General features: G+C 36.5%; 1 protein-coding gene across 6 annotated transcripts in view; it reads left to right on the top strand.

The window, feature by feature from the left end:
* ZMYND8 (zinc finger MYND-type containing 8) overlaps positions 1-15052 on the top strand; it is a 48891-nt gene that overhangs the window by 17675 nt on the left and 16164 nt on the right. For 5 of the 6 annotated variants that reach the window (XR_010030064.1, XM_063172273.1, XM_063172274.1 and 2 more), the window contains exons 3-11: positions 3055-3203; positions 7611-7829; positions 8685-8798; positions 9582-9674; positions 10927-11014; positions 11641-11696; positions 12140-12217; positions 13241-13356; positions 14402-14883. Coding sequence is in view for 5 of the 6 variants with exons in the window: in XM_063172273.1 (XP_063028343.1) it covers positions 3055-3203; positions 7611-7829; positions 8685-8798; positions 9582-9674; positions 10927-11014; positions 11641-11696; positions 12140-12217; positions 13241-13356; positions 14402-14883 (1395 nt within the window). In the remaining variant the exon portion in view is untranslated. The remainder of the gene's footprint in view (positions 1-3054; positions 3204-7610; positions 7830-8684; positions 8799-9581; positions 9675-10926; positions 11015-11640; positions 11697-12139; positions 12218-13240; positions 13357-14401; positions 14884-15052) is intronic. The other variant, XM_063172277.1, reaches the window with a different exon arrangement.

Below are 15052 nucleotides of genomic sequence, written 5' to 3'. Positions count from 1 at the left end.
TTGCTTAGCAAAATTAATATTTTTAGAACAATTGGTTTATCAGTGAGAGGTTTGAATGAGGCTGGCATGCTCAGGGTGTGATGAGAGTTCTGTAGGAGCAGGGAGATTGCTCAATCACAAGCCAAGTGGTGACCAGCTGGCATGGTGAGATCCTTCCTAAGGTGAGACCATTCTTGCACATTAAACAATTCTTGAAAAATATTTACTTATCACAGAAGAGATCACAGAAATTCTGGCTGTTCCCTTTTAGAGCAGAAACTTGAATCCACCCTTTAAGCAACTGATATAGTCACCAAATTATTGCACAGCTTAAATTTGATCTCTTTTCTTCTTTCCCCCCAGATTTGTTTCACTTTTTTCAAGTAACCCTACACTAGGGAAATGATTCAAAATTAAAGATTAACTTTCTTCCTTACTGGTTGTTTTAACAGGGATCAGTCTCTTGATCTGGCTCACAACTCAGCTACGGGAACTCTGCTCACAAACCAGGAGAGCCAGGGAGGGAGAAACAGCAGTGTGTGCTAAATAGGGTATTCCTGCTGAAAGAAATTCACACAAAATGCAATTTTTTATCATAATTAGAATTGAAAACTATAGCTCAAACAATTTAAGAAGATGCTACCATTCTTTCATTACTTGAACTGAATTAAATGAGTATTTATGTCATCAGGTCCCTCAGTTTGGTAAATTGGCAGCATACTGTGGTAGTTGAAGCCACTGGCCTATTCCACCAGCACAACTAAATCTGAAAAAATATGCCTGTGCATTGCTGTTTTTCTGTCTATTCCTTAATTTTTCCAGTTACACTGCCTCAAGGAAACCTCTGTGCATTTGAATAACTTGCCAGCTGAAAAAAAAAAAAAAAAGGAAGTGTATTTCAGGTCAGTTTTTGTATGTTGCCTATGAGTCACCACTAGCCGATTTGAAAATCCCCAGTATACTCAGGCCTCTTGAACCGAGGAGGAAAATTACATCACTTTAAGTAGTTTTTGAAATTACTTAACCCAACATACATGTTTGTGTGACCATTTAATAAGATTACTATTGAATCAGCACCTTTTCTGCTGAATTGTAGCTTGGATTTGGCTGTGACTGAATAGTCATTCAGTTCTGGTTTAGCTAATAGCAGTTTAACGCTTTCCTGACCCTGAATCAGTTAGTTTAGGAAAGAATCAACATTTAAAAGTGAAATGGATCACAGGATTGGGGTAGGAACTTTATGATTTTTATACTTACAGATGAGACTCAATGTGCACTGTCAAAGCTTCTTTGTAAACCTCACAATCTGAGGCTGAAGAGCTGAAAAGAAACTGATGTGCTCCACTGGTGGCAGTTTTGTGCCTGGAAGTAAGAAATAAAGGCAAAGAGCAGAAAACTCTACTGTCCATTTCCCCTCCTGGTTTAAGGTGTGCCTGCATAGGTATAGTCTGGAAATAAATGCCCAAATCTCTTTAGGGAGTTACAGGGTTTATTTGCTGGTGAAAACCTTGGGCTTAGAGACCCCTTTGGGGATATTGTTTGCAAATTATAATAAAGAAACAAAGACTTTATTGTGATGGTGGGAAGATGAGAAAAGACACGGTATGATGCTGTTTTTTTGTGGGTCGCTGAATGCAAACAGCTCCCATACTGAAAAAGCTCCATTCTACTGTCATGAAAAAAATAGCATTCAGAGCTTGTTTGGTTTTAGGTTTGATCATTTTGATTTAGTTGTGAGCTTTGGTTTAGCTGACACTGATGCTGCAGTTTCTTCCAGGATAGCTGGGTTAACACATCTCTCTTGGGATATATGAAGATTTCCCAGCCCAAGGAGTTCTTCTGCCACCTTCTGTGCATAATCAGCCAAACTGACAAAGCCTCTGAGTTGGCTGTCAGCAGACTTGTACTGTGTTGGCATTTTTATTGTCCTAATTGCTTAAGGAGGGGAGGAAACAGACATTGGATTTTTCACACATATAGGTGACATAGCAGCTCTTTGTATTGTCAAATCAATCTAAATTTTGAGGCTAAATGGAGCAGGAGGCAGATTTGTTTGAATCCAAACACAGCAAGTAACAATAATGGTCTCAGGCACATTGTATTGATTGATTTCAGCCAAGGCATGTCAGCAGATAACTGGTGCTAAATGCTGCCAGTATGTGTAAAAGAGAAGGGTGTGTGGGAAGGGAAAAAAGTCACAGGTTTTAGTGTCAAAGCTCAAAACATGGCAGGTTTTTGTTTGTTTATTTAAACCAGTTTACTACATTTTGCCAGCATTTTATGGCTTATGTCAACAGAAGAGTTTCTCTGAGAGCTGACAGTAATATATCTGCTGTGCCTACAGAATTAGTGGCAGACACTTCTAGAATTGTTGAAATTCCAGATGTTGTTAGCCTGGTGTAGCTATTCTAGGGTAGTAAAACACAGGATGGGCAAGCACTCATACATTTGTTTTCTCTCTTTTAGTTATATGTCTCTCCACCTATATTTTTATGTGTTTTTCATGTTTATTTATAGTTTTCCTAAGTATTATCTTGACACATGTTAACCAAGCTTTTGGTCAATCAGAAGTCATCATATAGCACAATATTTTCCATAGATTTGTTTAGAAAGTAGAAAACCACTGAAGTTTTTAATTTTTTCTGTGCAATTAAATATTAGTGGGATGGTTCAGTTGTTTCTCTTGTTTAATTCTGATCCCTGTGGTTCTATGTATAGTTTTGTTTTGTTGCATGAATTAAAGGCTTAGGGAAAAATTAAACTTGTTGACCCAACTCTGATGAAATTTCACTTGTATTTTGTCAGAATCATCACTGTTCTATAAGTGTCCTTTGCAGCTGCTTGTGTGCTTGTTTCTTTTGAAAAATAGCAGTAAGTTCTTTTTAATTGAGCTGAGCATTTTGTATTCTTTAGGGATTACTGAAATTTTGTTCTGAAGGAATGAAGTTCCAAATACCTTTATTGTAAAAACATGAAATAAAAACCTTTGAAGAGTATGAATGACAAACCATACCATTTTTGGAATATTTTTCATCAGTTTGCAGTCTTTACCCATGTTGTTTGTATCTGTTACAGATCCTGGCTCTGCTGAACGTGCAGCACAAAAAAGGAAATTTCCCAGCCCTCCACATTCCTCCAATGGCCACTCACCTCAAGATGCATCAACAAGTCCTATAAAAAAGAAAAAGAAGCCTGGTCTATTGAACAGTAATAATAAAGAGCAGGTAAGAGGAGCCATGGTTTTATTGTGCTAGAATATGAAATAGAGGGTGTAGAGATAGCTGAGCAGAAGCTCAGTCTTCTTCAAGGAAACTCCATTTTTGTACTCATAAGGGATGGGTATTAATTTTTGAATGCAGTGGGGGTAGGAGTTGGTATTATAATTTCAATTTGAATGCTTTTTGATTATTGTTTTACATCTGTTGAAAAAAGACTACCTGTGTACTGCTTGGTGATTTCATAAAGGTAATAAGATATATAACCAATAAATGCAATTTGGAACAGAATTATTATGAATAATTATAACAATAACAAAACCAACAATAACTGTTTTTTTAACTAAAACTATTAACAGGAAATGTTCAGTAGCGTGATAACCTAGATTAAGAAAGGTCTCATAATGTCAGTGAAGTTCCTCATCTGCTTGCAGTCCTTTCCTACTGTCCTTTAGTCAGCTCCACCTTGGAGTTTCCAGGCAGTGTACATTCCTACCAAACTAGTTAAATCAAAGAGTCACAGTGACTTTTCAGTCTTTATGCTCATAACCTTATTTTTAGTGTCTTCTGAATGCTGAATTGATAGCATTTGTTGTCCTTCTTAGAACTTGTCTCCACAAGACTTTAACAATTTCTGATTCATTATATGATGCACATGAAAGAAAAGAATTATATGAATTGTATTGAATAGCAAATGTTGTAAAGCATCTGTATCATCTTGGAGTAGATTACATGAAAGCAGTCTTCAGCCTTACTGAAATTACTGCACACCTGATGTTCTGTGTATTTTTCAAAATGCGTTTTTGTGTCACGGGGTTTTTTGCCAGTGGTATATAAACACAGGATTAAGTTCTGAGTGTTCAAATCACTTTCGCCTGGCCTAAGAGCATCCACATTATCCTGGTAGCATTGGTGAAGAAGGAAAATGAACTTCCTACTCACTGCAGTTGTCCTGGAACAAAAGCTGTTAATAAATCAGGCCTTAAAACTCAGTATAAATTGTATTTTATTTCAGGATAATCAGGAGATGTAACTGTATCATGTGGAGGTGCCCTGGGGTCAGTTTGGCATTTGCTGAGCTTCACTGCAGCCTGGGTTTATTCCTTTACATCTTGGACATTTTCTGGGCAGATACTGCCCTCTGACATCTGAGCTTATAACTGTGCAGTGCAGAGATGATTTTGCAAACAGTGGAATTGAATCCTTGGGTATTAATTTCCACCTTTTCTTCCTGAATTTAAAAATATATTTGAAAACACAGTTGCAGTTGTTGAACTTGATAAATTCCCCTTGGTAAATACTTTTCTGTTTTCCAGGTATCTCAGACCTGTGCAGGATAGAATAAAGTTGTGTATCTAATGAAGAAAACCTATCAGACTTGCTTATTTTGCTGTGCTTATTTCAAGTTAGCAAGAAAATATCATCTGTTTAGTTCTGTTTAGCTTTTACAAGCTGCTTTTCATTTAATGTTGTCTTGCATGTCAGATTTGAAGTGGGCATGCCTGAAGATCGTTGTGTCTAAATAGGTTCAAACTCTGCTCTCTGTGGTAGCAGGAGCTGCTTTTAAAGATTCTTTTACTGCTGAGCAGATGTGAGCTGAGCATGCAGGTTCTAGTTTTGCTCTCAGGGTGAGTTTGAGTATGATGTAGCTGATAGCTGTGGTTCTGATTGACTGATAAATCTGTTTTGAGGTATGACAACCTCCCTGGAAACCTCTAACTTAATATTCTACATTACAAAGTGCTTTATAGTGCTTGAACCTTTCAAGATACCATTACTAAAGTTACAGTTGCACAAAACTTTGTATTACATGTTGTGGGCGCAGTCACAGATCTTCAGAATGTTGCCATCAAGTATTTAAAGTTCTAAAAATCAAACAAAGAATTAAGAAATTGTAGAATGTAACTAAGGCGAAAAATCAGGAACTTCCAACATTTAATTGGACAGTTATAATGTAATTAAAGTTGTCAGCTTGTTTTACTACTAGTTTCAATAGTAATTTAAATTGAATATAAATAGTGATCTTTTTCTCTCCAAAACAGCACTGCAGTACTGATGTTTGTTTTCTTCAGTTTCCTTTGTCATTCTACAGGTCTTAATAACTTCAATAATGCCTTTAAAACAAGCTACCACCTAGTTGAACTTGAACTTTAATAACTGTTAAAATTTTACTCTTAAAACATATTACTCTGACTAGGACAAGTGAAAAGGTCCCTTGATGCAGCTGAATCATTCATTTTCAGTCTTTTAGTTTTGTTCTTTGGGTCTCTGTTGAGTCTCTAAACCCTTTTTTGTTTTGGTTCTTAAACTTGGCTTAGGCAAAATAAGATGATAGATGTCTAAATGATAAAAGCGTCCTTGAACAGAAACCAAATTCATCTCATTTGCCAGCAAAAATTGACTTCTCTTCAGTTTGGATGTTATGATTTCTGTGGAACTTTCACAGGTTTTATGTTTGTGAAAAGCAGAAACTTTTTTCTCAAAGCAGAACTGTGAATCTTACAAAGTTAGTGTGGATATACTACTTACATCCACTTCAAAGTCAGAATATATATTAAATTCCTCTGGTAATTTCCTTTATCTGCAGTGGAGGAAGTGCCCCACAGCTGCCTGTCCATGTGTACAAGACTGAGATGGTCTCACAGCTGTGGTGCACTGAGCTGCAAACAAAATGTTTCAGCATTGGAAATTACAACTCTCCCTTCCTCACTCTGGTTTCTTTGTTTAAATGCTTGTTGTAGTAATTAGTTTGAAATAGACTGAAATCCTTATTCTGTCCCACTTATTCCACAAGATCTCACAGAACCAGTTTCCTTCTGAAACTCTTGTCATGTTGTGTCATTAAATGTGTGTGTATAGAAAGTACAGAAGTAACACTTTGCCCATTTCTGTGGTGGGAACAAAGTGTCTCTGGGCTTTATCATCTGTAGAATAGAAATTGAAAGCCACCAAAACTGGCACAAAATCACATGAAATTTTAGGTGGCACAGTGTTTATGAATAACATCCTTTCTTTGCCTAAAATATTGTATAATGTTAGATAATCTGGGGGTTTTTTTGAGATGCAACATCTTCAGGTGGGTTGTGGCTTCTACCTTGAAGATCCCTTACTCCTGCAGATAATTACACCTCCTTTGTAACTTTAGGTATCTAGAAATACCATGGTTCAAAGTGGCATGCTGGTGCTTTCTGGGGACATTATTTGTGTCCCATGTGACTGATTTTGTTCAGGATGCCTCAAAGTTACAGAACACGTTTTGTTGCCCTGTCCTGTGAATTACATGGGCGTGTGTCAGCTCAAGAGTCTCAGAAGCTGCAGATTTGTAAATGGTGTAGGACACTTGAAAAATGACCTGAGAATAAAACAAAATGGTTCTTCAGACTACAAGTGTTTGGATAATTACAAGTGAAGTCACAAGCAAGTGGTTTTACATTAAACAAAAAAATCACATTAAATGAGCTGTCTAAAATCTCAAGGCTACTTCCCTCCTCAGCAAACCACCTCTATAATGAATACCAAACAGAGAATTTGAGTACCCTTGTCATTAATAAATATTTTTTTTTCTTTTTATTAAAAAATAAAAATAAAATAAATAGTTTTCCCTGCTGGCAGTTCTTCAGAGCTGATATAACAAGCTTTAGGTCACTCTGGACCCATTTAAGCCATCCCAGGCTCTTCACTTCTTGTGTTTTGGCATCAGCTGTGTCATCTTTGAGCTGTCAGGCTCAAGGCAAAGACAAGTTCATGCAGATTACAAAGTTAGTACTGGTTTAGTGCAGGCAAACTGGTACAGATATGAGTCTCAAATTGTGATATGCAATTTAGGTGGTGAATGAAATCTCTCCTGTAGTGGAGATGGCTGCTCAGGATGTGAATTTGCTCCTTTGTCATCCTTCTCTACAGTTTGCCTTATTAATCAAAATCAGCATTGGCTTGCTTCATGGTACAAAGCTACAAATTGCTGCAAACTAGCACAGATTTGCATGGTGTTCAACTTCTTGTTTCAGGACTAACCTCTTCAGTTTTCCCAGGTTTAGCCACCACTAAATATCTCAGTATTTAGCTTGCACGGCCCTGTGAAATTCAGAGTTTAGAGGGCCTAATAGCTTCTATAGCAATACTACTTTCTTGAAGCTGAAAGTGTTTGCTGGCTCTTGGATTGCATGTCTTGCACTCAATGCCTTCACTTGCCACAAAACATTTATTTCTGGTCTTGAGTGCAAATTGTCATTCAGCATCTGAATAAGCAGTAAACTTCTTTATGAATGATTTTGTGCAATGACTAAGATACTGTGCTTGCATAAATGTTAATCAAACTCTGTAAATTGCTGTTTGCTTATATATGATGACTATTATGATTTGAAAAAATGCAAATTTGTTTTGAAACCAAACCTGTTTTTCTTGCCTACATTTCAGTCAGAACTAAGACATGGTCCGTTTTACTATATGAAGCAGCCACTCACCACAGACCCTGTTGATGTTGTACCACAGGATGGACGGAATGATTTCTATTGCTGGGTTTGTCATCGGGAAGGCCAAGTCCTCTGCTGTGAACTCTGTCCTCGGGTTTATCATGCTAAGTGTCTGAAACTGACAGCCGAACCAGAGGGGGATTGGTTTTGCCCAGAATGTGAGGTTAGTTTGATATAAGGAGTGGATTTCATGCTTGGTTTTGAGATTTAAGCAGCTTTTTCTGTGTTCTGAAATGTTTCTGGTTTATTCCTGTTGCCTCTTGGTCAAGGTACCAGAAAAATTTGTGCAGAAGAGGAGGCATCCATGGCTGTGCTTCACCACTTTTTCCCTGTGTGTTACCTGCCTTGTGTTTGCCTTCTTACCATGAGTCTCCAACTTGATTTGTGTCTCCAGCTCTAGAGAAGCACCATTTCAAAGAGTGATCTCTTCATCAAGCACCAGTAATTCTGAAATCATTCTGAAGTTTTCACTAGTTTAACTTGTGCTTCTTATGGGCTGATCAGCTTTTAAACAGTGCAGAAAAAAATGCACTATAGGGTCTACATAAACAAGTGGGTATTTTGTTACCGTGGAAGAATTTAATCATTTTTCTCCAGTGATTTCTGGGGAGAGAATACTTGGCATCCAGATATCTGTAATGAAAGCAAATTGGTTTATGGCATGTTTTCCTCTGATCACTTATTTTATTAGAGCCCAGGTGACCTTCTCACTTGCTCACATTGCTCTGAACCCATATTGTATTTGGGAATTTTATGTATTCACATATTCATTTTGTGTGATCTTGAAGATGCTGGATAATTTTCTGCTCTTTTTCCTTTTTTCTTCTTTTTTGATAACATACACAGGCCAAAACCCAGGTAAAACAGGCATCTGAAGTACTTATATTACATTATCAGAAATGTTTTATTTCTCATAGAATAGCTATTATATTTCATTTGATTGGTAGAATGTGTCAGTGGAGAAGTGTTTATCTAGAAATGTTTGCTGACAAAGTGTTTCTTTAATCTGAACTTTTAGAAAATCACAGTTGCAGAATGCATAGAAACACAGAGTAAAGCAATGACAATGCTCACCATCGAACAGCTATCATATCTACTGAAGTTTGCACTACAGAAAATGAAACAGCCAGGGGTAAGGACATTTTTGTTGTTTTCTTCTTTAAATACTTGGATCATGTGTTTGTCATAATGTGGAGTTTGCTTTCTTTAGTGGATGATGAATGTTTGGTTTATCAGATTGTTTGTGGCAGCTTCTGTTCTATGTGCCACCTGTCTAGCACAGACAGATTAGTTTAGGTTGTACAGACTGTTCTGGAGTGCATTTAAACTGTACTTTTGTGATGTAACCTCTGGATGTATTTTCAGTAGGTGTAATGAAAGTACAGTGTGGTTTTCCAGTGGAAGGTGGTGATTTCTCACTCTCTGAAAGTGGACGATGCTGTATCAGACATAAAAGGGGAATGTGGAGGCATGATCTCTTCCCAATATATTTATATAGACAGCCCTAGGCACTGACACTGTTGCATTATTGATTATATGTGTTGAAAATGTAGCTTCTATCTGTTATTAGCAAGTGTTCTTACCACAGAAGTTGGTTGTATCACATACTTTTAAAATGCTGAGGAAATTCCTTCAGTGTGTCTAAAACATGTACCATTGTTTGTTGTAAATCACAACAGTACCTTTTACAAATCCCTCAGTTTTTGTGATTTTTGCAATTCATCATGTCCAGCATATGAAAAATCAGCTAAATGAGACCCTTTAGTTCCTGTTGTTCTACTATTAATTTATTACCTCACAACATTTTATAATTACTTTTGAAGAATTTTGTCTGATAGCACAGAAAATGAGTGTTGTGTCATTGATGAAACTGTTCAGTATTAGTAACCAGTGTGGTTATTTTTCCCCCTAACAGACAGAGCCATTTCAAAAGCCAGTTTCACTGGATCAACACCCAGATTATGCAGAATATATCTTTCATCCAATGGACCTTTGTACATTAGAGAAGGTTTGTATGAAGCTAGCTGAGGAAGGTCCTTGAGTTTGATTGCTATCTGTAACATTTCTAAAATGTTTGATGGCAGGAGGAGAGAGGTTGTTTGAAATTATTTTGATGGATGTGGTGGTTTCTTGGTTATTAAGAAAATGAGTTCATTTACAGCTTAAAACCAATCATATGTTAACTGAACTTCTCTGCTTTGTCTGAGCCAGTAACAAATGCTCAGGAAAAAATAGTGTGAATAAGACAAGCTTACACTGCTGATTTCCTTCTATTAAATTAATCTGATTCCATGAATGATCTCCAGAAGGGACTTCTTAAAGCAGGATTTTAATTTGATCATTATGTTGTATTATGGTTCATTTGATCATTATGGATCACTGGTTCATTAATTAGGGACCATTTGATGTATATCCAGGGGTCATTCCTGACTCATATTACTGATCATTCAACAAATACTGTAATCTCCACTGCACCTGAGGTGTAGAAGAAAAAAGAAACTGTCAAGAGGTGGATAATGGAACTTTCATTCTCAGTTCAATAGTAATTTGAAAGTACATATAATGAAGAAATTCTCCATTGCTTAATGAAGAGTGAAGCATTGCAGAGCTTTGTTCTGTCAAGACCTGGTGAAGAGACAACTTTTCATTCTCTGTGTCCTTACAAAGGAGGCTGATGCCTTTATGGTAAAAAAACCATGGGACTAATTTTATTTAATCAAATTGCTTTACCCACTAGGTAGACTCTAATATCAAACATATTGTCTAATGTACTGTGACCAGTATTTTTTCTGGGTCTTGCTGTGGAGTGATAATATATCAGTAGAAGAAACCAAAGACTTTTCTGCAGAAACATTAGGAAACATGTTTTTTTGGAAATGTTTGAGATGTTGATCTAAATAATTCACTATTTAGGTTTAATTTTGACAGTTCATACATTTTCAGGGCAGTCAAAAGGCACCTTGAATTTGAGAGATTCTTAAGCATTTAGAATCATAATTCTGCAGTAAACAAATATAATGGAATCACAGACTGGTTTGGGTTGGAAGAATCTTTAAGCTCACCTCCTTCCAGCCCCATGCTGTGGACAAGGACAGCTTCCACAGGACCAGGTTGCTCAGAGCTCTGTCCAGCCTGGCCTTGAACACCTCCAGGGGTCAGTTTTATTTATTGTATGACTGATAGAACACAGCACTCAGGAAGAAGCTGCCACTTTTTACTGATTACTGTTTCCTGATACATTTTTAATTTCTTGTTTCCAGAATGTTAAAAAGAAAATGTACGGTTGCACTGAAGCATTTTTGGCTGATGCCAAATGGATTTTGCACAACTGCATTATTTACAATGGGGGTAGGTGTTAATGTGTACTTACATCCTCAGATATGAAACTTTGACATAGTTAAAGTCATGGAGCAATTTGTGGACTTCTACACTGAAAGTGCCTTCCTGTTAATAACCATAGTGCCTAAAAGCAACAATTTTTTTTAATAAGTGGAACAAATAAAACTATTGGGCCAGATACAACCTGTCCTGTCACTTACTCATTCCACCTTAGAGAAAACATTTCTAATGAGGTAGAATCATGCAATGGTTTAGGTCTTAAATGATCTGATCCAATCTGCCTCATCTAGTTCCAACCCCTGAATTACTTTAATGTTTTGCATCATACAGCACTTAATTGAGACATAATTGAGAAGATCAGACAGCAAATCCCTCATTGAAAGAGTGTGTCAGTGGTGGGAAGGATACAACAGGTTTCAAAAAGGAGCATTTAAAGATTATTAAATGTTACATTAATAAGAAAGTGCTGATGTTCTGCTTTTGCAAGTATGTAGTTCATGCATATGTTTTTACGTAGTTTTTTTAGATATTCTCTTTTGTTTTTACAGATGACTTTTATATCTGAAAACTGTTGATTTTATCATAGTTCTGCTGTAACAATTTTCTTGGTTTAAAGCATTTTATTGTTTCCTCAGGAAATCACAAATTGACACAAACAGCAAAAGTCATCATCAAGATCTGTGAGCATGAGGTATGAGTGCCCCAATTAAATTAATTGTTCTGTGTGTTTAGTGTTCCATGTCATGTATTTGTGAGTGACTGACTTAATACATATTTTCCAAGATGTGTATTGCAGATTTATAATTTTTGTAGGTTTCCTTACATTGAGGTATGTATATCTATAGCCTACAGAATGGCATTTGGGCAAAAGAATTGCTTATATGTCTTCCACAAGGATATTCACTATTTATAATTAAGCCTTGTGGGGAGGGAAGAAGAGAAAGTGGATTTATAGATTCTGCTCAAAGGCATCTATCCTGTTAATAAATATTTGGAGCTAGAAAAAGAGACCAACATCTTCTGATGCATAGATGTTCTCTTACTGTAACAATATGATTTTCCTCTGAATAAATGCAAATGACCATCCTTTGGATACTGTTTAATCTCTCCAATAACTTAGCTTTTTCTTTCCAGATGAATGAAATTGAAGTATGTCCGGAATGTTATTTAGCTGCTTGCCAAAAACGCGAGAATTGGTTTTGTGAGCCTTGTGTAAGTTGAGAATTATGGTAGTCTAGCTACTACATTAAACTAGCAGTTCTCATTTGACTGTTATCCACTCTTTGTTTTAAGCCTCTGGTGGTTCCTTAGTCAAGGAAAGCTGCTGTAGTTTGTTTACCAAGCAGCTTGTGCTGGCATTTCATCCTTGTGGAGTCAGACTGTCTCAAATTACTTAGCTGTAAGATTGCAGGTTTTCACAAAAGGACCGATCCAGTCAGGAATAATTGTAAAGGCTGTCAGCAACCAGTTCACAAGTTCTTTGTCCTCAAATATAAGGTAACTGCCTTGTGCCAGCAGTGCTTATGTGTGGTACCCTCAGTGCTTGGAGGATATCTGAAATGTGAACATCTTTTTCTGCAGATGTGCATCAGTTGAGACTTGCTTTTTCTTTCATGATCTATTGATAGGTTGTCTGTTTCCTGTTTAATATTGAATAAAATTTGGGAAGACACCTTAAGAGTCTCAAGTAGAAGTGTGTAATCCATCAAGTTCTTTCTTGGACTGTCCTGGTTTCAGCTGGAATAAGAGTTCCTTTTCTTCTTAGCAGCTGGAACAGTGCTGTATTTTTATTTAGTATGAAGATAATGTTGATGACACACTGATGTTTTGGTTGTTGCTAAGTAGTGCTTACCCTAAGTCAAGGACTTTTTAGTGTCTTATGATCTGCCAAGACACAAGCCTTAGTAAAAATTACAGCATTTCAAAGATTGGCTATAGCCTAACTTATGTTGTGCTATATATTTGGAGGGGAAAAATAAAAAATAAATTAGTAAAGAAGTGCAATTACTAGTGGTTTAGTTAAGGATGTGTAAAGTTTAGCAAGTGTTTTTAATATAATTTTATCATTTTGTCCTCTTAGGGTTTATTTTGTTTATATTAAAATGGAATTTTGTATATGGCAAATGCCTTAAATCTAAGTAATCCATACAATTTTTTAAAAAATCATGTTTATTAGCAGATTTGAAGCTAGTACTGCTTACGTTTTCTTACTGTGTATTTTGCCTCTTCCTCTAGAGCAATCCCCACCCTTTGGTCTGGGCTAAACTCAAAGGCTTTCCATTCTGGCCTGCTAAAGCACTGAGGGATAAAGATGGGCAAGTTGATGCCCGTTTCTTTGGCCAACATGACAGGTGGGAGTTGAACAAAAGGATGTCTTTGGCTGCACTTAAGAAATTTATGTTGAAATTTTGTGTGCTTGCAAGTTTTTGGATCCTGTCTTTAGAAACTTGACTCTAACAAAAACTGTAATACTGTAGCAAACACAGTTTTAGTTCCTTACATGATTGTAAGATAAATCCATAATCTGATGAGTGTGCAGCTTAATTCCTGTGTCTGGTGTTGTGCTGGGGAGAACTGCAGTTCTTAAAGGGGGAAGGAACCAATGAAGGCATTTATGTTGTCTAAACATTATGGGAATGAGCACACACCTGTAGGTTTAAAAATACAGAAATATAACCTGTGTTGAAAATGCCAGTTTTGCTCTGAAGGGAGTTCTCTGTAATTGTGAATCCTCTGCTTAGATGGACACAGCCATAATGTATACAGGTTGATTTGTCATGAATTAGAAATATAAATCTGTAATAATGTGTAAAAAACTCAAATATACAAGGCCATGGAATAATTAAGTCAAAGTTCCTGTTGGTTTAGGGTCTTGGGAGGCAATTTCAGGGTCTGCTTCATTTCATGATAAATAAAATCTCTCCAGTACTTGCTGATGGAACTTTTCCTGGCACTGAGGAATTTGGCCAACCTGGCCTGGGGTATAAAATATTTCTAAGAAGGTACTTGTGAAGTATTCATTTCCTTACCTACTTTTTACATTTTTGTGCTATGACAGATAGACTGTTTAGCAATGGCTGTATTGCAGATACATAGACTGTTCCAAAAATATTCTGTTAGGAATATTTTGTCATTTGGCCAGTGTTAAGTCATGTTTTATTGCTACTGGGTAAAATAAAATAAGCCACTGATAATCCAAGGCATGCAACTTGCTTACTTACAAAACTAAGCACTGAAATATTAAAAGAATGTAATTATGGTTCTTTAAAATTGTCTAGCTACTCATATCTTTATGAATAGGCAAAAATAAATTAGTATTTGCATAAAAGCTGGCAATGTCAATTCACAGTATGAAATGTAGTTATATTATCTTTTATTTTTCTGTTTTATATATAGGGCCTGGGTTCCAATAAATAATTGCTACCTCATGTCTAAAGAAATTCCTTTTTCTGTGAAAAAGACTAAAAGCATCTTCAATAGTGCAATGCAAGAAATGGAGGTTTATGTTGATAACATTCGTAGAAAATTTGGAGTATTTAATTATGCACCTTTCCGGACACCATATACTCCCAACAATCAATACCAAATGTTGTTAGACCCTGCAAACCCAGCTGCTGGAACTGCAAAGACAGACAAACAAGAGAAAATCAAACTAAATTTTGATATGACAGCATCACCCAAGATCCTGATGAGCAAGTCCATGCTGGGCAGTAGCACAGGTCGCAGGATTTCACTGACAGATATGCCACGGTCACCAATGAGTACAAACTCCTCCGTTCACACTGGCTCTGATGTTGAACAGGATGCAGAGAAAAAAGCAACTTCCAGTCATTTTAGTGCCAGTGAAGAATCCATGGACTTCATTGAGAAAAATACAGGTAAGAAAGAAAAGAGGTACAGAGCTTTGGAAATGGACTAGTTTTATTCCATGTACTTTTTAATGATAGGCTGTGTTATGACTATCATTAAAAGATAGTCTATGACTATCATGGACTATGCTATGACTATGGCTGTTTATGAAGAAATTTTTAAAAAAGAGATGCATTT

The sequence above is a fragment of the Melospiza melodia genome, chromosome 19, assembly GCF_035770615.1.
Source record: "Melospiza melodia melodia isolate bMelMel2 chromosome 19, bMelMel2.pri, whole genome shotgun sequence".
Classification (NCBI taxonomy): Eukaryota; Metazoa; Chordata; class Aves; order Passeriformes; family Passerellidae; genus Melospiza; species Melospiza melodia.
This window is presented reverse-complemented; position numbering and strand designations above follow the sequence as displayed.